The 23616-nt window shown below is 40.5% G+C and overlaps 1 protein-coding gene across 4 annotated transcripts in view; it reads left to right on the forward strand.

The window, feature by feature from the left end:
• Positions 1–23616, forward strand: part of NELL2 (neural EGFL like 2) — a 330775-nt gene that overhangs the window by 32373 nt on the left and 274786 nt on the right. For all 4 annotated transcript variants that reach the window (XM_023752259.1, XM_006086713.3, XM_023752261.1 and 1 more), the window contains one exon: positions 16307–16457. In XM_023752259.1, coding sequence (XP_023608027.1) covers positions 16307–16457 — 151 coding nt within the window. The remainder of the gene's footprint in view (positions 1–16306; positions 16458–23616) is intronic.

Genomic DNA, 23616 nt, shown 5'->3' on the forward strand with positions numbered 1-23616 from the left:
CACACTTATTCAAAAATGATTATCCAAATGTAGATATATTTGTGAAATGAAGGATCAGTATTTAGAATTTGTATATCACCCATGTAACCCAGATTGACACTACTTACAAAAAACACTTTTCACGATTGTCCCTCGTGAGTAGTTGTTGCTATTTTTTCAATTTGATCAACAATATAAGTGCTTTCACTGACCTTTCGATGTATCTATCCTGTCGACAATTTCAGACATCCCCTTTGTACTTTGGGGTACACAGTGATACCAAATTCTGGTGCTGTATTTCTCAGTGGGTTTTATTATCTTTAATAAAGGAAATTTTCATGCTGCATCTTCTAAATGTTAAAGACAGGTAGAAGGGTTTGAAAATGAGCCCCTCAGGCTTCAGTCTCTAGATACATTTTAAAAATGAGAGAGATAAGCTCTGTGGATTGTGATTTGCTCCTGTTGTTCTCAGAGAGTCTGGGCTTCTGTCAGGTGCAATCGCATCACTGCAATCAAGGAGCCACCTGTGCCATTTCACAAAGGCCATCTTGCTCTGGGGGCTCACGTCTTCAGGGAACTTATTCACACTGATTTGTACTTCCACTTTAGGATGATTTTAGGATTTATAATAAGACTGGCACAATATGAGTCCTTAATGCCGTATAGAAATGTGGAACTGATTTAATGAGAACAATTTAATCCATATTTCAGTTCTGCGAGGAACAATGCTGGTACCAAAAGTGGGACAGAAGAGTCAGGGCCTTAGCAATCAGAAAACCAAAATGTAGGGCTGAGTGCTTCAAAAATATTTGAAAAAGTATCTGGAAAGTATGAATCCACTTGTTGAGAAAAATGCTTTAAATTATTCTTTAATAGTGTTTGGCTTCACAGGTAGCTGTTCAGATACTCAGCTCTGGCGACAATGAGATGAGACGATGCCGGAAAGTGCTCAGTATCGCGTCTGGCTCATAGCGAGCAGCCACTAAACGCTAGCTGTTGTTTGCTTGTCCAGCAGCTGCGAGTAGAGGTTAAGAGCACAGTCTCCACAGTGGACTACCTGGCCTCAAATCTGGCATTAACAGTTATCAGCTAGAAAACCCAAGCAGTGGTTCTCAACCAGGGGCAGTTTTGTCCCTCAGGGCACACTTGGTAATCTATGGAGGCATTTTTGGTGGTTATGATTGGGGTTGGGGTCCTACTGGAGGCCAAGGATGCTGCTAAGCATCACACAGTATTTAGGACAGCATCCCCACAACAAAGAATTACCTATCCTAGTTGTGAATAGTGCTGAGGTTGAGGAACCCTGACTTAGAACAATTAACTAATAGTGCCCACTTCACTAATAGAAAAAAAAAGCCCTTAGAAAGGTGCCTCAAATAATAAGCACCCAGTAAATGTTGGCTCTTGTTATTCATTCAAGAAATATTTGCAGAGGGCTCGCTGTGTGTCAGGTCCCGTCCTAGAAGCTTCCTGTAACCATAGAAGCAAAACAGGCCTGGTCCCCACCCTTGAGGAGCTTGCTGTTTCTGACTGTAGGGGTCGTTGTAGAGGCAGCAGCATGTCGTTGGGGCCACCTCATGCTCTGTATGCCTCCCCTCCTTTAAGTATAAGATGTTTCTTCTCATTAAAAAAAAATCTCTCTTTTAAACTTAGAAGAATCCACCAAAAGAATAAAAATATTAGTGCCATCACACCTGAACTTCAGCATCACAAACCTCTCACATTGATCTATGTGCAGACACTGCCAGTACTTCCAAGCATATGCTGAGAATGGGGAGGCCTCTTTCACCAGTGGCATTCCAGTTAGAGAGTCCTCTCCCCCCCGCCACTGGCTGTGAGCATCCAGGTGTCTCACCATCAGTGTGGGGACCCCTGAGTTTTAGCTATACCTTCCTCCCTTCATTTTTTCAGAGTTGCCAGGAGCATCTCAGGCTCCTGCTCTTGCTCCTGTGACCTACCATGGCTCAGGGAAGGCCAGTCCCTATTCCCTTTACAAATGCCATGTAGGGAGGAGACATTCTTGACGTCCTAAGTTGGAAGTTTGTGGTTTCACCTGGAGGCCAAGCTGAAGGGTGATCTGTGTCAGCACTTTTAGGCTTGGGAGCAGAGGCCTTGCATGCCAACCACTTCCAGTTCTTGAGCCAGTTCTGGCAGGACTGGGACCCCACTCGAATAGTGTGGGCTACAGCCGGTGGAATTCACGGAGCTGATGACCGGTACCTGTTGTTCCTAAGAAGAGCCCTGTGCTGCTACATGCCTCCTGAGTCATAGCTTTTCCTTACGCCCCACTCTGCTGGTCCGGGTCATAAAACTGGGCTTCTGCTTTGGTTTCATCGGAGCCCTGCAGTTCTCTGAGTGACAGTGCCTCTGAACAGGCTGATTACAGAACAATTATCTGTCCCCAAACACCTGTCTAGATTCTTTCCACTTCCCACCCCCTCCTCCTCTCTACCTTGGGCTCTTGCAGTATAACTACTGGTAAGTCCATGAGAGCATCATGCTTCTGCACTCCTCCCTGCTTTGTACATTCTGTTTCCTCTGCCTGTATTTCCCAACTTAAGCCGAGTCTGAGTTCCCCTTTACCTCATTGACTATTAGATATTGAACTGCTGGCCCTTCTTCAGCATCTAGTCTACAGATTACTCAATTGTCCCATACTTCTATCTCATCTTGGCTCCCAGAAGTCTCCCTTGCTTATTGAGGTACCAGGTATTTCTACTGGATTCATAAACCAGAATACTCTACTAAGGGCCCAACTGTCACGTATAATATTGCTTCTGTGTAAAAATGCAGGCCAAAGTCTTGAAAACTGATCAACCAATGGTGTTTTAAAACAGCCAAATTTATAAATTGTAGACTGACCATAGCAAAAGTTATATGCATGTGTGTATGTATACATGCACACACATGTATTGATATATTTATATCTTCTGCATTTATTTATGTACTTTATGAAATGAGGGAAGAATGAACAAGAATTTCTTAAAAATAAGAAATCAGAAGAAAAACAAAATTAGAGTATATTCTTATTGAGTGAATATGAAATTGTATGGATAAGGGAGAGAGGGCATGCAAATGAGGAAATATGTGAATGAAGCATTGGATGTTGGTGTTTGAATAGGAAACATGTTGATGTTTGGGCCTCCTTTCCTAAATTCAAAATGGAAATATATCTTTCACATATCTATATGTACTTCAGAGCCATGTCTAAATGTGATACTAAGGTAGAAATATCCATTTTATCTTCCAAATGCTAGATAGAAAACACTTTTGTGGATGTGGACGAAATGTGTGAATTAAAATAACATTCAAATAGGAAATTCTGGAATGAAGAAAAACAGCTTGTTTTAAACTGCACTCAGAAACTATGGTTTCGATAGAGTTTTAAACCCTACCAATTTTCCTCGCCTGGACTAATGAGATAGTTGGACCTAGTAATTAGTATGGGCTGTGCCTTCCGGGACCTGTCCACGAACCTTTGTGCAGGATAAATTGTGTGTGTGTGTGTGTGTGTGTGTGTGTGTGTGTGTGAGAGAGAGAGGTATTGCCTAGAGCTATGTAGCAAGTCCAGGGTTATAAACCGTGCTTCAGTGGACAATTAGGAGGGATGGGAGTGACTTATTGTTACACAACCAAGGTAGGTATGTTGTTTTCTCCTCCAAACCTTGAAAAGGAAAATCAATTTAACTCTATTCAACAAATATTATTGAACTCCTCTCATCTTGGGCTGTTATTGTTGGTAACTATTGGGATAGAATAGAAGTATTATGTACAGTTCTTGCCCTCAAGGAGATTAAAATCAGTCTTTCTGAAGATATAAGACTGTCATATAAAGCAATTAGACAAGAAACAAATATATAAGGTGGCACAAAGTGCTACACTGAAAAATAATGGAGTTTCATAGTAAATAATCAGAGCTGTGGAATAACATTAAAGGAAAATAAGTGTGGAGAAGATGGGATGTGACATGTTAAGTCCTGATTGCAGTGTAATTCCGGGTTATTTTAATGCCCAGTTCTCTGTTTTATAGAGTGTAACATATAGTGAAGAAATTATAAGTAGACCACTGTATAGACTTTTTGCCTGAATTGTTTTTAAAAATCTAATCTTACACAGGAGAAAAGGACATTAATATGTGTCCTGAACATTTTTTGTAGATTAATTCACAACTACCCCCAAAACTAATAGTAGAGCTAAGAGAAGACAAGCCTAATGCTTGGTCATTGAATTAAAAATTATTTTTTCTGCTCTAGATGGTTTTGCTCAGTGGATAGAGCATCAGCCTGAGGACTGAAGGGTCAAGGGGCCTGGTTCCATTCCAGTCAAGGGCACATGCCTGGGTTGCAGGCTCCATCCCCAGTAGGAGGCATGCAGAAGGCAGCCAATCAATGATTCTCTCATCATTGATGTTTCTATCTCTCTCTCTCTCCCCCTCTCCCTTTCTCTCTGAAATCAATAAAAATATATTAAAAATTATTTTTTCTGACATTCCAGAAATTTATAAAATTTCTAAGAAGATTGTCAACCCACATTGCAATCATCTGAAGGGGAAATTTCGAACCTTACCATCTGTTATTCCTTTTTCTAAGAACACACTCATCTCAGAATGCTACAAAAGACCACTTCTTTTCATAAATTTAGTATTTCCCATGTCGATTTGTCAGTTCATATTCCAAGGGGAAAGTAGAGAGTCTTTGGTCTTAATATGTAGCAATATAAAACACTATGTTGTAAATTTTGTATGTATTATAGTTTAGTTCATTGGGATTACCCTTCCTTCCTTCCTTCCTTCCTTCCTTCCTTCCTTCCTTCCTTCCTTCCTTCCTTCCTTCCTTCCTTCCTTCCTCACCCAAGGACTTTTTTCCATTGATTTTAGAGAGTATATGAAGGAGGTAGGAGAGGGAGAGAGAGAAAGAGAGAAACATCAATTGGTTGCCTTCTGCACACACCCTGACCAGGACAGGGATTGAACTCGAACCCTAGGTACTTGCCCTTAGCTGGAAATGGAACTCAGGACCCTTCAGTCTACAGGTCTATGCTCTAACCACTGAGCAAACAAGCCAGGACTTCATGCCATCTTATAAATCAAAATATTAAAATAGATGGCAATGCAAAGGAATATTTAAAGGCAAAATAATTCTGTAACCTTACTTATTTGAGCTAACAATCATACACTATTATGAAAAGGCATAGAAGTAGGTGGCAAAGTCACCACCAATAAACAAGACAATTGGCCTCACTTATTGTTTTCTACATGGACTGTGCTCAAAAGAAGTACAAAACTGGCCCCTTCCCTGGGAAAGCTTATCACAGAATGACTCAAAATACACATATCCATGGCAGAGATGAAAGCAAGTTAACAGGCTGGATTTGCCTCCTTTCTTTTCTGCTTTCACAGCATCTAGACTTGCTCTCACTAAGCCTCTTATCATATTGTTTTGGTCTTCCTTTCTAGATTTTAACATAACTAACTAATGGAATAAAAATTGCTATCTATTTAGGGTAAATTATATCTGTATTTGTTTCTTCCAGGGGTCAGTTAACTATGGCCCTGCAGGCCAGATTTAAGGCCTAGTTTTGTATGATCCCTTGAGCTGAGAATGGTTTTTACATTTTACAATGATTGTAAAGAAAATAACATGAAAAAGAATATCTAACAGAGATGTATGTGACCTGCAAAGCCTAAAATATTTACTCTCTAGCTTATACAGAAAATTTTGCTGATTTTTGTTTTAAAGAATGATACCCCTCCCCCCCACCCCCCACCAACATCTCAATGAGTCACAGGAAACTTTTGGAGATGTAGTACTTAGGAATATGCTAAGCTCCTGTAGCAAAGAGACCCAAAATGCAGTGTTCAAATAAGAAAGAAATTTATCACTCAACTAACAATCTAGAGGTAGGCAGGTGGTTCCAGGGCTGATGAGTAGAATTGCCATGAAATCATTTGAGGCTCCATAATGCCCTTGTCCACACTGAAGAACTTGGCTACCACAATATCCCTATTCCGCTCTGAGGGAAAGGAGAGTGGAGAGTAATCCATTTCCCTTTTAGTAATGAAGTCTGGATTGTAGCACATGTCACTTCTATTCACATCTTGCTGGCCAGAATTTAAGTCACTTGGCCACTTTAGCTGGAAAGGACTAGGGAATGTAGTTTCTAACTGAACAGCCATGTGGTCAGGTGGAAGTAGGAAGTTTTGTTACTGAACAGAAAAAGAGAATTGTTGCTATAGGAGGACAATTAGTAGTCCTCTAGGGTGAGGTAGACAGTTAGTAGTATTGCATTATTCCTGATATTTATTGTTGAATGCTCAGCAAGTAGCAAGTTCTCAGTATACCTTTGTTGAATTGATTTAAGTCAGCAGGGAACTGGAGACAGTCCTTAGCCCAGGAATGGGCATTGAGGGAAGAGGCAAGCTTGGTGGGATTAGTGTAAGGCTCCTGGGAACAGATAAATCAGTAGTGGAGATTGTAGAGCTTCTAGTCAGGTGAAGACCAGGGATAAGCTTAGATAGGAAGTGAATCTTATGTGCATTATCCAGGGGTGGTATCAGAACCTCAACAAAGCAGATGCGTATGCAGAGCAGAGGTTAGAGTTCTAGGCTGGGTAACTGAAGCAATAGCTCAACTTTGTAGATTGGGCCAACATAGCGGGGCTGGGAAATGATTTATTTTAGAGTCTGCACAAATTACCAGAGCTCTTTTTTTATTGAATTTCTGAGCAACGAGACTTAATTCTGAGCCCCACTTTCGATTTTCTGTCATCATTATTATACCTGGCTCAGAAACCAAGGGGAGGCAGATACGGAGCCCAGAGAAACAAGGGCAGGGGTTGATATAGGGCTTGTGTCTGAAACTCTGGATTGAGAACTGATTATATGTGCCTTGTGTCCTTTGATACTTTATAACCGTAATGCTGTTTTCTTTCTTTCTTTTTTTTCTCTTTTTTAAAAAATATATTTTATTGATTTTTTTTACAGAGAGGAAGGGAGAGGGATAGAGAGTTTGAAGCATCGATGAGAGAGAAACATCGATCAGCTGCCTCCTGCACACCTCCCACTGGGGATGTGCCCGCAACCAAGGTACATGCCCTTGACCGGAATCGAACCTGGGACCCTCCAGTCCACAGACCGACGCTCTATCCACTGAGCCAAACCGGTTAGGGCTGTTTTCTTTCTTGCAGTGAAAATAATAATAGTTAAAAAATAGCACAATTTTGATAGGGTGATTAATCATGATAATTGATATTTGGTGTTTTATTATTCTAAAATAATTTGATTTTATTATCATTAAAGAAGGATAAAAAAGCAGAACAAACTCCCAAAATTGATGTCTCAGGTCAAATTGGCCTATTAGGTAGAAGATGAAATTGTGAATTTCAGCACTTCAGCTCTGCATAATTGATGGGCACTACATTCTGTCTCTTTGGCTATTCAGCAAAGATTCTGCTAGAATCTGTTTGTGCATGAGGTTGCAGAATTTGTAACCATCACATTTTATAGATGTAAAACATATTATAGATCTCTATTGCTTTTTCTTATCAATTAATAAGTATAATCAAACAATAAATATATATAATAGAAATCTCACCTTGATACTATTATGTTTTCTCCTTTTTAAACAAATAATTCTACTGTAGCTGAGCCCCAAACACTAGCACATATGTGGATAAAAGGATAGTCAGCTTTTTGAATGAACACATTTTTTTCTTCTTCTACTTCTTAGGGACAGTATGAATATTTGATTAGACCTCAAGGAAAATATAGGAATGACTTGTGATTCAGTTTTCACTTAAAAATCAGTATGTATATATCTCTCTTGCATTTATAGTTACTCTCTTAATAGCTTTATAAAGAGTAATTATATATGTTTTTAAGATTTAGCTAGGTTCTAGATGTGGGATAATTTACAAGAAGGAAAAACACCTACTTCACACATTTATACACTTAATATGAAGGTGAGTAATTGGATAGTTTAAGCAATAGCTCATATACCAATAACTGGTATTAGTATACAAAGGTACAGCTAAGCCTTTTGATCTACTGTTAAGGCTAAGCCAGTGAAAACTTATTTTTTTTATTTTTATAATAAATGTAAACATTTTATTTACTCGAGGTTTTATTAGCTTTAGTTAAGGCAGAAGCATATTTCATAAAGTATGATAGTTCATGAATTTAATTTTTCTTATGTATTTAAAACATTTGCACATAATAGCTGACAAAGTGTATGCTCTCATTTAGGTTCAATTTGATATAATATTTTGTTTGGATTGGTTTAAATAAAGGTCCAGCAAATTACTGATTCTTTTAAAATAATTTATTTAAAATTTTATTTATTTATTTAAGTTAAAATTATTGAGGTGATATTGGTTAATAAGATTATATAAGTTTAAATTTTTAAAAATTTCAATTACAGTTGGTACACAATACTATATTAGTTTCAGGTATATAACAATATTACTGATTCTTAAGACTGTTACTTATGTTCAAATGCTATTGAGACTGCCATATATAGATAACGAGCCATTATCAACAGAGGAATACATTCAGTCTATTAAAGTTGTGGTAGGCATCAACATTGTCATCATCATCATTATCATCAATTCATCATCATTCCTGTTATTTGCTTAACATTTCTGCTGATTTGATCTTAGTCTTGAGCAGAATTGCAGTTGGAAGAAGAGATGATAAAGAGGATACTGTTTTCGCTCATTTATCCTCTTGATTTTACTGGTAACAAAACAACTGGTAATTTCACTAGTGGGATTCTGAGGAACTGCTTCACAGGAGCCCAAAGCATTAATCTGATTATAAACTCAAGTGCCAAGTTTAATTTTAATCTACAGCGAGGGTTATAACAGTGAGCTAAACCAGAATACTCATATTGGTTGATCTCTACTGCTCTCTCTGAAGGAAAATGTACCCTGGAAGCAAATTGTTATCAGAAAGTTATTTGTTAGCATGGAATCAAAATAAACAAAATGGATGATCTTAATACGTTGTATTATAACTGTTATATATAAAATTTTAATGCTTTAATTTTAAGCTCCAAATTATAGCGACATTTTGTTTGTAGTCCTAGATCCTGACGACATTTTGTTCTACATTATTAATGGAAATTCCAACAAATGAGTCATAAATGGTTTGCTTAAAGTCAACCATGTAGTTGCTAAATCCAGGAGTAGAACCTACTTTTGTTTTTGTTTTATTGAATAGATGGTTGATGCTTATGTTTCTGATTTTATTACTGTATGTAAGTTTTTATGTGGCTTCATATTCACAATATTAAGACAAAAATATTTTTGTAAATAGTACATGAAGATATATATATATATATATATATATATATATATATATATGCTCAGCGAGAGAGACATTTTTGAGATTGTTTAGGGGTTTAATGAGGATAGTAAAATGTAGTAGGGAAATTTCCATGTTGACTTTCCAATAGTATATCCTTGCAGTCCTTAACCTAGTATTGAAAGGGCATACAGAGGTCTAAAGGGTATGTGGCATCATTAGATGCAGGTTTGCTCCATTAAGAAGTTGTGGATTGCTGATACATTTTGCCCAATAACTTTTTAAGAAGAATTATTTGAAAACAATTTTTTAAAAAAGCTTTTGGTTTTGAAACGTAGTGCAATAGTTTAGAGTATCTAGCTGAGAGATTACATGATATAAATAGTTCTGTAGATTTGAAAAGCCTAAATTGCTCTGGCGATCAAGATAAATGTATTTATTTATCTTCAGAATATATTTTTATAAAGTTAACTTAAAATGAGTTAACTTAAAAGTTAACTTTATCTACTCTTCAGAGTGTGCATCACCATTATGTTGGTAGGGCATTATCTATATACTAGAGGCCCAGTGCATAAATTTGTTCACAGGTGGGGTCCTGCTGGCCTGGCCCCAATTGGAGATGGCGGGAAGTTGGCCAGCTGGCCCGCCCTGATCAGGAAGGGGCTGCAAGCAATGGGCAGGTGGGCTCCACCTCCGATTGGGGTTAGGGGGCTAATTGGGGGTGGGGCCGGCCATGGGGAGGGGCTGTGGGTGGTGGGCTGGCCATCCCCACCCCCGAATTGGGTGGGGGTGTCATTCGGGGGCTACCAGCCTGGAGGAGGGGCCATGGGTGGTTGGCTGGCCGGCCCTGCCCCTCATTGAAGTGGGGGTGATCAGGGGCAGGGCCATCCAGGGGGAGGGGCTGTGGGCTGATCAGGGTGGTGGGAGCTCATAGGGGGTGGGACTGACTGGGGGGAAGGGCTGCGGAAGGTTGGCTGGCTGTACCCACCCCCTATTGAGGTGGGGGTGCGATCAGGGGCAGGGCCAACCAGGAGGAGGGGCTGCCGGCTGATCAGGGTGGTGGGGCCCATTGGGGGTGGGGGTGGCTGGAGTGAGGGGCTGCAGGAGGTTGGCCAACCAGCCCCGCCCCTATTGGGCCCCCATCAACCTGGGGGTGGGGCCAGATGTGGGGAGGGGCTGTGAGCCTGTTGTGGTGGGGTGGGCCAATCATGGGCAGGGCTGGCCAGGGAGCAAGGGGTCTTTTGGCCTGCAGGCCCTGCCCTTGATGGGGTGGGATAGTTCAATCAAGGGCAGCCAGCAGGGGGGTGGGGCCGCAAGGTTGGCCGGCTGGCCCCAGTCCCTGATCAGGCTGTTTTGCTGGCCACAGTGGGTGTCATAGCAATCGATGTTATGGTGTTATGGTCGCTGGCTTTTTATATATATAGATATTATCTCTATATGTAAAAGTTCAGTGACCAAAATGGTGGAATGACCAGAACAACTGGAATGACCGGTGGCTATCATGCACACTGCGGCAGCTAACCAGCCTGATCTGAGCCCTGAGAGGCCCCCAACACCTCAATTGGGGGCAAGGCTGGCCGGCCAACTGCCCACTGTCCCTCCCCCCTGCTGGCGGGTGGGCCAGCTGGACCCCACCTGTGCATGAATCCGTGCACTGGGCCTCTAGTTGTGTAATAATAGGAAACACATTGGCCTCAGTTGGGATCCTGGCTCTACCATTTGAATTTGGTGGGTTCATTCCTATCTCCTATCATAATTGCTTTGATAGTTCTGTTGGAGGAGGTCATTGAGAGGACATGGCTGCTAGTTGACTCTTGAGCTGAATACAGGCAACTGGAGGCTTCTCACCGCCTTCACTGTCCTAGGAAGGCATGTTCTCGCCACCATTCCCACAGTAGAAGCCGGTTTCAAAGACACAACTTTGAGAGAACAATGTGTTGTTGAGACCATCTTGACTGAATATGTGACTGAAACCAGTTAATGGTTGTATATAAACTTTTAAGATTCTTGTGGGCACGGACAGAGTTCTACTTGTCTTTCAGCCTCCAAGACAAGTCTCATATGTAAATTCCCTTGCATATTAAATCGGCTGCCTACCAATCTGGAGTGGCCTGCCTATTTATTCAGTCTCTCTTTGCCCTTATGTCCTGGGGCCAGTTTCAAATTTCACCTGGGAGTCTCCGAGGTTTCCAACCAAGTTCCCCATATAGTCAGTTCATAAAAGTGACCTCTGATTTTGAATCACTTACAGTGATAATCTCAAGTGTCTTGGCTTCCCTGTGCCTTTCTCCCCTCACTGGTAATTTCTATTTAGATGGACCAAATAATCCTATTTATTCCATGTGCTGTGAAGCTTAAATGAGATTGTTTATGTTTAAGGACTTTGCAAACCGCATATGCAGCATTAATAAAATTTTAATGGTTTTTAAGATTGTTACTATTATTTTGCCTTGAAAGTTTGCACTCTAAAGACATGGATATATTGAAGGGAGAGTAAGAGCAATGGACAATAACTATAACAATAGTTCTAATTTGGTATATTTATAACCTGAATTTAGAAGACAACAACCTTTCATAGTCAGAGACTGAAACAAATTTGGTGAGTGGAAACATTCTCAATCAAATGCACCATGCCTGGGATTAGACTGTTTTTATAATTGAATTTGAACATGGTACTTTTATTAGTCTGGTTATGTGGGAGGAAATCAATTGAGGTTTCTACACCCTGCAGATGGGATAGAGACCTGTCAGTGGGCAGAGGCTTATTTAATTCATGATGGCAATTGTAGTGATGCAGTTTAAGTGCAAAAGAAAATTCTTACCAATTTCTTTGGTACTGAAAGATGAACAAATCCCTTCTCTTTACTTTTACTACTAATGCACTTCAACTGCTTTTAAAAGCTCCACTCTGACTCCCTTTTTCAGTAAACACCCATATTTGCTATCACATACATAATTGCATTGAGCTACAGTCTATCAGCCTATTTCATTTTTATTATTTTTGTCAAACCAGAGGATATTTTTTCCAGTGATTTTTTTGGAGATAGTGGAAGGGAGGGGGAGAGACAGAGAAAGAGAAAGAGAGAGAGAGAAATCCATGTGAGAGAGACATATGATTGGTTGCCTCTCATACGCTCTTGACCCAAATGGAACCATCGACCCCTCTGTCTGTGGGCTGATGCTCTAATCACTGAGCAACACTGGCCAGGGCTATTAGCCTATTTTAGAATTACCAGTATTCTCTCTCTTCCTCTTCCTCCCCCCTCCCCCCTCTCCTCTTTCTCCTCTTATATGGGTCATTCATAACATGTTGTTTAAATGTCTAGAAATTCTTACTACATCCCTACATGAACTCATCACTCCATCCTGGTAGTCCCATGACTAAAAAGGAATATTTGATCTAATTGCTTTTGAGCTTCATTATATATTAACAAGTGCTTTAAAATGCCACTAGTTGTTTTCTCAGTGGGATTTTTAGTCTCTGCACACAATAAAAATGGAAAATGTTGAGACAAACTTTTAACGTCAAGCAGTTCTCCAATTAGAAGGATCCAATGCAGCATGGGCATGTTGCTAAGTTTTCCTGTAGGTCTTCGTAGTAGCATTTACAGGCTCTTTTTCTCAGCCCGCTTTTCTCTGAAGTGGCAATTTTGTCAGCCTTTTTCAGTTCTTCTTTAAAAAGAAATACAGTTTACATTGATTTTTGTCCATAAAAGAATGATCATTTGTAGTTATCTAGAAACAGAGAGTAGTAGGCAGGATTTTATCTTAAGAATAATTTGATTGCCAAAACATTTTATGTCCATTTTCAAATGTGTAAACTGATATTTTGTGACTGAGTTTGGAATAGCGAGACTGAAAGTGAGCTCAGAATATTGCCACAATGGTATTATGGCTTTTGGTAGTCTTAGTGGGTTCCATAGTCTCACTGCATGTAAGAGTAACACTAATCAGTATCGTAGTCCTAATTGCCAACACATGGTGTTTACATGCTGCCCGAGCTAGCGTAATCTCTGTAGCTGGCATTGGGACCTCAGAGTGTGTTCTGATAACCTCTATGCTTTATTTTCTATGCTTGTTCCTAACAGGAGGCCTTGTTGAGAAATTGCATAATACATACCCGAATTAAATGATTAATTCTGAAAACTGAAATGAAGTAAAGTTCATTCTCACATGGTCATTTCCTTGACTTGATTTTCTGGTGAGGAACAGAATCAGGTTGTATAGTAATAACCACAGGAACCCAGAAGTCCCTCTGAACATTATATAATCCTCGAGATGAAAATAGAAGGCAGGAGTGCTAATTTTACAAATTGGAAGCAGAAACGCAAATGGGGAAAGTGACCTTTCTTAAAATCACTTCTAAGCTAGTGACTTACGGAACTAAAAATGTTATCTTATATAATTACTTTTTCCTGAATCGTTTTCTGTGGTCTTGCTCTCGTCTTTGCCTTTCTCTCTGTGAGTGGCAGTAGAGCACTGATAAAGAATGCCATGGTCGGAGGTGGTGCAGTTTAGAGGAAATAATACTGGGCCAGAAATGGTCACCCCCGTTATACCTGTAGCATGCTGCGTGCCTTTGGGTGAATCCCAGGAGTGTTCCTTGGCTCATGGAGAAAGGAAACAGGAATTGTGGCCCCATCCAGTTTCCAGGGCTTTGCGAGAACAGCATGGAATGTGGGTTTAAAACCACTACATTGATTATGGCAGATATTGCAGGTCATTGTTAAATATTGGAATTGTGAATATCGGAACGGAGGAAGTTTCTTTTTCCTAAAACTTTGAGCAAATACCCTGGGCCTGACTTCATTGCCCTGGACAGGTGCCCATTCCTGCTTGGAATACTGTGGACATGAGTAAGTGATGCGCTGATTGCTGATTGGTCCGGGTACTTTCAGCTTGGAGGAAGTTATAGGTTAAGAGTGGGGAGGGTGAATACGTGTTCTTTATATATATATATATATTTTTAACCAAGAGGCTAAATTGATGATGGTGACAGAAGCAACGACAGGTGTCCATTCCATAGGCACAGGAGGTCGCGCCAGCCAAGCCCAGCTTTCCTCTCCCGTCCGTCCGCGATGGCTGCTAGTCACTGTTTTAGACATGGCATGCCCTTCCACAACACTCTGCTTTTTCACAAGCCAGTCCTATGACCGGAATGCTTTTCCCTCTCCTTGGTAGCTGGTGCATCCATGATCAAATGCCATCTATTTTATGGGAGCCTTCCCTTTCAGCGGTTCTCAACCTGTGGGTCGCGACCCCTTTGGCGGTCGAACGACCCTTTCACAGGGGTCGCCTAAGACCATCCTGCATATCAGATATTTACATTACGATTCATAACAGTAGCAACATTACAGTTATGAAGTAGCAATGAAAATAATTTTATGGTTGGGTCACAACATGAGGAACTGTATTTAAAGGGCCAGAAGGTTGAGAACCACTGCTAGATGATGTTAGCTGCTTTTCCCTCCATGATCCCACAACACTTTGTGCCCCCTGTGTGACAGCATTTCCTTCATTGTATTGGGATTATCTGTTCCTTCCTCTAGTCTATGGGTATCATTTATTTTTTTATTCTTTTAAATTAAATCTTTATTGTTGAAAATATGTCTCCCTCCCCATTTACCCCTTATAGCCCACCCCCACCTCGCACCCCGGGCCTTCACCACCCTATTGTCTGTGTCCCTGGGTTATGCATATATGCATACAAGTTCTTGGTTGATTTCTTACCACCCACCCACCCCCCCTCCCCTGCCTTCCCTCTGAGATTCTATGGGTATCTTGAGGGCTTCTCCACATCTGCATAATCCCAGTGATGGGTACAGACCAGGCGATTACATCTTTATTCCTGAAATGTATAGGGCTAGAATGTTGGGCAGTTTTGGATTAATCCTATAATCCGTTTCATGAAGGTTGTGGTTCTCAGTGAGATTCCTGCTGCACTGCTCCCAAAGAATGCTCGGAAAGGCGCGAGAGAACTCTGAGTTGTCCCGTGACTGGGGGTTGGGTGCCACTGGCATTCCTGGGCTGGCACCCAGGCATGCTAAATGTTCTGCAGTTCATGGGACAGTTTAGCATGAGGAGGGATTGTTCTCTCCAAATGCCAGTGGTTCCTCCACTGAGAACTACTTAACTAGTCTACCTAGTCTAAAGCATGGAAAATAGGAGAATGATTTGATCACAAGAAAAACCAAAACAAAACAATTTCTGGCTCCATAAGTCCTTTGCACACACTGTGAATAGGAGAGCCTTATGCTCAGTTAGCAGATGGCTTAGATGTTTTTTTCCTGTCCACTGAGTCCATTTCTCTCCCTATGTGTTTCCCTATATCCTTTGGGTGGTAAGGCTGGAGTGCAAGGCTATGCCAGGTGGAAGTGCTGGGCACAGGTCTCTGCACTCCCTTGGCTAGGCTTTCTCTAAGCCAGAAGAGAGGCACATGGGAATTAAGTTCTATGACAGTCTTTCCACAAATATGGTAAGATAATTTGATCTTAATGTTTCATCCACTTCACAGAAGGCTGAGAGTGACTAATTACAATGATCTTTTAAACAATCTATTTAGAGAAAACCTTCTGGCTAAAGACATCACTGTGGAACATGGCACATAGATTTAAATCCAATTTTCTGTCATGAGGTGTCGGAAAAACTAAATGTCTTCATCGTGGTCTTTTAGGTCCCTGTCTAGAAAGTACATCTTCTTTGTTCACTGTTGACACTGATGTGGTGGTAGTGTCCAGGATATAGGAAGTGTACAAGGAGAAAACTTGAGAATGTACTTTCTTTTTCAAACTGGGTTCTTTGATTCTTTACCTCAACAGTGACATTTTGGAAAAGAGATTCCTGAAACACAAGCTGAGTAATTTGGTGGTTTACTGTCTGGTTATAAGTAGCCTAAAGTCTTGTTGAAAGAGTTTATCAGGGAAGTCAGAAACTTGGTATTTATCATTGTTTCTTGAAAGATGTTGCATCTAAAGGGCACTTTGTAAAACCAAATTCTAGTCGATTTAGTGTATGTTTCTCTTTCAGACACTCCCAGAAGTATAAAAGCATCCACTGCCACAGCGGACCAGTTCTTTCAGAAGCTGAGAAATAAACATGAGTTTACTATTTTGGTGACCCTAAAACAGACCCACCTAAATTCCGGAGTTATTCTCTCCATTCACCACTTGGATCACAGGTAAGTGTGGCTGCTGGGGTTTCCTGTGTTTTTATTACATCTGGTTAAATGAGCACATGAAAGAGAAGTAAACAAAAGCAAGACATGCTATATCCAAGATTGGCATAAACAGCTAGAATAATTGTGCTATATTATGCAAAATCACAAACAGAAGTCATGGAGATCTGCCCCAAAGCAGAAGGAGCTGCTTTTGATGTTGCTAAGAGCACACAGAAGTCACCATTCCTAAAACAAATTTAGCAGTCACTAAATTCCTCATGAGACACCTTCCTCAATGTCAAACGTACTTGTTATTTGTGATTACTTCTATTCAAAAACACTATTTTCTGTTTCTTTAGGAAATTGCCTGGGTTTTGAGTTTAATAGTCTTAGAATTTTAGCCCTGACAGGAAACTTTTTGTTCAATACAGTTGTGGATTGCAGCGGTTGAAGCTGTGTCCTTGAATGCGAGTTAAATCAGAATGCTGTCTAGTATTTCCCAGCCTCTCCCACGTGCAGAAGCATGAATAGGAGAGCAGGTGGGACTAATGGGTAGGAGCCAAAAGAAATTCATTCCTGTCACCTGGCATACACATAAATTGCTATTAAATAATACCAAGCAACTTAAAACGATTCATTCCTTCCTGAAAGAATAACTCCACTTCTGCCAATGAAACTTTCTTCACGTTCATCATTGTGAGTACCTGCACGACCCCTTACTATCTGTGGACCTTGGGCAAATCCCATCACCTCTCTGCACCTCACTTTTCTCATCTGTAAAATGAGGATAATAGTAGCTACTTTATAGGTTGCTGTGAAGATGAAAGAGTTTAAGTATGTAATGTGCTTTATGTATACGAAGGTGTTAATGATCCTTTTCAGGGGCAATCAGAAGTTTCTTGGTTTCTCTCATCAGAGACAAGGCCACCTTGGACTTTGCAAATCTTTACTAAACACTAAAGGGCAAACAGAAGCAAATGTATATGGAGAACATAATATAGCAAGAGGACAGGAAGAGCGGGGTTCCTAGTCACCCTCTCTCTGCTTACACTCAGGCTTTATGGAATCATGTAGTTGATAGTGACAGAGTCAGGACCCAAACCCACTTCTTCTGATTCTTGAGTCCAGTGTTTTTACACGTCCACTGTGACATCTCCTAACCTCCCGTCACCCTGACAGACCTTGTGTTATGGTTCATGTTGTTCTTTTTTCCCATTATTGTTGCTGAAGTTATTGTTCTTCCTTTGGTCTCAATCTCACCCATCTCTTTGTCTCGTCATTTCCTTTGTCATTTATTTATTCTCTGCTTTCTTTCACACAAAAAATTTAAGGTGGCTTATAGAGATATCTTTGGGGCAACAAGATGCAAATAAAATGAATTATGTAAACCAGGGCAAAGAAAACATTGAAACCTAGCTGGGTGATTAAGACAATGCAACCATTCTTGGTTCTGAGACCAGAGTCGTATTCCCCCAATGGCCTTCTATGGGCAAATGTAGTATCTTTAGAGGGACAAGTTCAGAGGGTTTCCTGTCGCTGGTGACATCACGCCACATGCACTTTGGAGAAAGCACATCTGTAGGGATGCCAGTGATGTGCATCTCCGAGTGGAGGTCTTTAAAATGGGACTTGGTTGTGTGTCTGAAAATCCTGTACAACCAGGTTTTCCTGCTTAACACGCCAGCAGTGCCTGCTGTATGAAACCCTGATAAAAGGACCATGTCCTTCAAGAAATACACCATGTAAATTGCTTTCCTCAATTTGGCTTTTGAGAATATCGAATTCAAGTTGGACTGCTGTGATAAGTATCCAAATGATAGGTGTGTTTTTTTGTGAGAGTTAATGTTGAAAAATGCCTGTCAAAATGAATATTGATCTGTTATCCTCTGACTGGCAGGGGTTAGGTGCAGGCCCAGGTCCCCATAGGTTCTTCCTAGCTCCTGGGGGAGCTCTTCTGCACGCCGCAGGAAGCTCATTTTGGGAGGTGGGTGAGTGAGGTCGTGGCGCTTCATCAGAGCCCGTTTTGCCTGCTTGGTAGGAAGCACAAGAACAAGAACTGGAGCTGTTCCTCTGTGAATTAGGCTTGGTGAGTTAGACCACAGAGTGCCTGCTGGAGAACACTGAGAGACATTCATATTATTAGCAGAGTTGATGTGCATCCGTTTCTCTGCTCTTCATGTCAGTCTCTGGCTCCAATCTTATCTCCATTTGGGCTGATTCGCAGCCTGCCCTGGAGCCAGATGAAGTCGGAGGGAGGCAGTAAGAAATAGACCCTGGGCAGTGCCTGCTCCGGCTCTGGCAGAGTTGGAGAAAGTGATATCATTCAGCAGGAGTATAAATGCCAGGCACAGTGGCCAGTCTGCTCACCATCTGCGTGTCTCCCGCCTCCTTTCTCTCTGCTCTACTCAGATCTTCACTGACCTTTCAGCTGAATGAATTTCTCCCCCCATTAGCCTCCAGTGCAGTTTTAAAAACTGAGCCACTCCTTTTGGCATTCTAACATGTGACACCTTCTATTGTTCTTTAATGTTTCACACATATACATATGTATTAATTGTATATGAGACATTAGAAATATTCACTGTTTTTGATCCCAATGGTAACAAATATTTACCGAGGATTAAACATTTTAAATTATAATAAAAAATTTGGCAATACATTTCAGGCTTCAAAATTTAAAAGGCACAACAAAGATAGAGCCTACCCCCACCCCTATACCTGACTACCTAGTTTTTTTCCCAGGGGCTGGGTGGGGGGGAATACCACTATTATCAGTAAAGATATTTTGAAAACAAGAAAAGCATAAAGTAGAAGTCAGCCAATCAGAGGTGTGCTGGAGAGGGCTCATACTGGCATATGAGTTGCAACTTTGTAAGCCACTTGATATTCCTGTGGTAGGTTGAAAGAAAACCATGTGTGATTACTATACTTTGGAAATCAACAAATGCTATAAAGCAGGGCTTTTTTTTTTGAAAATGCATTTTTATTGAGAAATGCTTTTTAAATAAGTGCTTTAAAAATTTTTCTCTTTGATCTTTTCCACACAAATGGATAAATGAACCAATACCTTAGACTTACTTCTCTAGAGCACAGAGAGCCAGCTGTTGCACTGTTACCAGCACCACTGCCCAAAGTCCTGGAATCTGGAGGTAACCACCATAACAACACTCTGAGGTGTAGCTGTCTAATCCTTTTCAAGGTGTACCTGGGTGTTTGTGTACAATGTTACATAGTTGGTAACAACTTTTGATTAGATTTGAAAGTTTTTTTTCAATGACTGCACATTAAACTTATAAACTTCATTTTTATCACGCTGTCATACACAGTTAGATGCTAAATATATATTTGGTGGATGAAGAAATGAGTGAAAGATCAAGAGAATGATCATCGTGCCTGGCCACTGTGGCTCTGTGGTTGAGCGTCAACCTATGAACCAGGAGGTCCCGGTCTGATACTTGCACATGCCCAGGTTGCAGGCTCAGTCCCCAGTGTGGGGTGTGCAGGAGGCAGCCAATCAATGACTCTCTCATCATTGATGTTTCTGTCTCTCTTTCTTCCTCTCACTTTCTCTCTGAAATAAATAAATATATATTTTAAAAAAGAGAGAGAAAGACCATCATGACTGCACCGGAAATTGTAAATGACCTCACAAAGTTTTCACCAGACTAGGGCAATGTTCCGGGAAATGTTCAGGTTGCTATATTGATGGAGGACACCTAATTTATCCTGAAATGTCATTAGCTCTTGCGTGAGGATTTCACTAACTGGTAGCTACTACCTCAAAACGGCTACAAGTCAAGTTCTCAGACTAATGAGCTATATAGCAACATCTCAAGCACTGTGTTAAAGCTGGAAACCTAATCACACAACTTTGTTGGTTTGGACATGTGAGACTAATGGGCACACTCTGGATTCTAGGATATCTGAAGTGAGCTCAGAGCAGGACAAAGAGTAGGAAAGGCAGACATCACAGCATCTCGGAATTGAAAGAGGGCGTAAGTCAAACCTAGGCACTGAAATACAGTTTCAAACAGTGACATGACGAAGCTACTGGAAACCTCATCAGCAGTGTCCTGGTGTTCTGTGAGCAAAGGCTCATTTGGCTTTCCATCTCGAGTTGCTGGTTTCAAATGGAGCTTTTCAAGTAGGGGCTAATATTAAAAATTAGACCACAAACTTCATGTGAGCACAGCACAAAAGCTTGTAGGCTCCTCAGTCATTCTGTGTATATTTAGCCAACAGCAGTATTATCTAAAAACAATAGATAGTAATACATGGCACTTTATGTCTGAAAGAATTAAGACATTCAGGCAGATCAAGAGAGCATCATTATAACTTTTCTGACTTTTGTATTTTGAAAGGGAAAAAATAAAAAGTAAAGAAAGAATTCTAAGATATTGGTTCTCTTACCCATTTATACAGGAAATACAGGAGAGATATATGAATGCAGTAATAGCTCATTGAAAAGCAAAATATATTTTAAGTAAAAATGAATGAGAATATTTCCCTAAATTTTAAAAGGACCCTATTCTCTTCCATGCTTTATAAAACGGTTGTTTCTTCAGGATAAATAAAATCATTTTGTCATCCTTTGGTGTAGATTGGTATAGTCACCTGGATTGTGTTCTGTAGTTTATAGTACTTATCTCTTATTTACAATAGTCTTGCGCTTTAGGTATATAAATTAGTTCTCATGGAGTTATTATTAGGAATTTTCCTGATAGCCAAATATTATTTATACTTCTAACTTTGAATGCTTTGCAAATAGCATACATGGACATAATTTGTGGCAATGACTTTGCAAGTAAATATAAAACTATCTTTAATTTGCAATCATCTATATTAATAAAGTTGAGGTGAAATAAATGAGATTTTTCTACTTTCTTAGTATTAATTATTATACATTCGGGATGAGTAAGAATGTATTTCTATATGAGGCTGATAAAATGTATCTTCGCATTTGTGAGTGCTTGTCATATATTAAGCCATTTTTCTTTCTTGACATTACTAAGTAAAAACTTGCTGGCAATATTTGCTTGGCTTAATGGTTCTGAACTAAAATGATCACTGTTTATTGTGAACAAAATTAACAGACTGACATAACAGCTACTATGTTCTTTACTTTTTGATTGTACTTAATAAATACCATTAAAGAGAATTGGGTTTATGAGTAAACATTTCAAACCTCAATTTCTATGTAATTAAAAAAATTTTACTTATAATTGATTCACTTTAAGTATGTTTTTATATCATTATTTATCATTAAGGAATTATAGCTTTAATGTGTATTTTAATGCCTCCATTATTATTAGGGAAGTTGCAATATATATTCTAATGTGGTTAAGCATAATATATCATTACCCAGGAGACATGGTGAGTTCATCAAAGAAACTGAATTAAACTTAAGACTCAGAAAGCAGATGTGATTTCTCATATTTCTTATATATACCAAATTTGTGTATAGATGGAGTGATGGAAGGAAGTACTTTAATATTATAGAGGTTATTTCATGGAACACACATCTTTTTTTGTTGTTGTTAATTCTCAGCTGAAGATATTTTTTACTTTGATTTTTAGAGAAAGTGGAAGGGAGGGAAGGAGGGAGGAAAAGAGAGAGGAGAAAAGAGAGAGAGAGAGAGAGAGAGAGAGAGAGAGAGAGAGAGAGAGAACATGGATGTGGGAGAGACAAATCAATTGATTGCCTCCCACACCCCAACCAGGGCCAAGGATCAAACCTGCAGCCCAGGTACATGCCCTTGACTGGGAATCAAACTCATGACCCCCCTTTTTTAAAAAAAATATGTTTTTATTGATTTTTAGAGAAAGAGGAAGGGAGAGGGATAGAGAGATAGAAACATCGATGAGGGAGAAACATCATCAATTGGCTGCCTCCTGCACACACCCCAACTGGTTACTGAGCCTGCAACCCAGGCATGTGCCCTGACCGGGAATCGAACCCACCACCTCTTGGTTCCTGGTTCCAATGCTCAACCACTGAGCCACGCTGGCCAGGTCAAACTCATGACCTTTTGATGTGTGGGCCTATGCTCTAAAGCAACACTTGCCAGGGTGCACTTCTCCCTTTTATGCTGGAGAAGCAAGGTATTCGTTTCTTTCCTATCAGCATTCCACTCTTTCTGCAGGGCCAGGAAATGAATCAGTTGGCTGCTGCAGTAGCAACCATGGACTAACCAACTCATATCCACTCCCATTGTACATTGTGGGTATTTACCTGCTTAGGCAATGATGCAGAGGACCAAGGGTATTTCTAGGCTTCCATGCCCAGTTATCAGGCCCCCAATATCATAGGCCATGACAAGACCCTCTGCCGCATCCATTCTGGAGCTCCTTTGCATCTACTTTCTTCACTCCAGACGACAGAATGCCAGTACCTTGGCTGTTGTGTAGGCAATTGTTACTGAGGCTCAAGCTCCCATATTTTAAGAAATCAACCTGGTATGTTCCTGCTCTAATATTTTTATGCTTCCTACTTCTGTGTTGCTGTGTTATTACTTTTCATGTGATAGTAAAAATTAATTACTCATTAGAAATAATTGGCTCACGTAGATACTAATGATCAGTTTGCAATTTTTAAAGGTTCTTTTCTTAGATTAAAAAAATATATATTTATTTATTGTCAGTATTACAGATGTCCCCCATCCCTCCCCTACCCCCCTCCAACCAATCCCCACCCCAGGCCTTTATCACACTATTGTCTGTGTCCATGGGCTATACATATGCTATCTATTAAAGAGGGAATATGTTAATTGACCCTCATGCCATTGCAAAGATGGCAGTGCCCACAGCCAATAAGGAGGGAATATGTTAATTGACTGCCCGCCTTCAAAGATGGCAGCGCCCACAGCCAATAAGGAAGGAATATGCTAATTGACTGCCCCACCCTCAAAGATGGCTGCACCCACAGCCAATAAGGAGGGGATATGCTAATTGACTGCCATGCCCTCAAAGATGGCAGCGCCCACAGCCACAAGATGGCCAGCAGAAGAGGGCAGTTGGGGGCGACTGGGTTGGCAGGGGAGCAGTTAGGCATCGGTCAGGCTGGCAGGGGAGTGGTTAGGGGATGATCAGGCTGGCAGGCGGGTGAGCTGTTGGGAGCCAGTGGTCCCAGATTGTGAGAGGGATGTCCGACTGCCAGTTTAATGGAATTGGGCCTAAACCA

This window comes from Myotis lucifugus, unplaced genomic scaffold (genome assembly GCF_000147115.1).
Source record: "Myotis lucifugus unplaced genomic scaffold, Myoluc2.0 scaffold_30, whole genome shotgun sequence".
NCBI lineage: Eukaryota > Metazoa > Chordata > Mammalia > Chiroptera > Vespertilionidae > Myotis > Myotis lucifugus.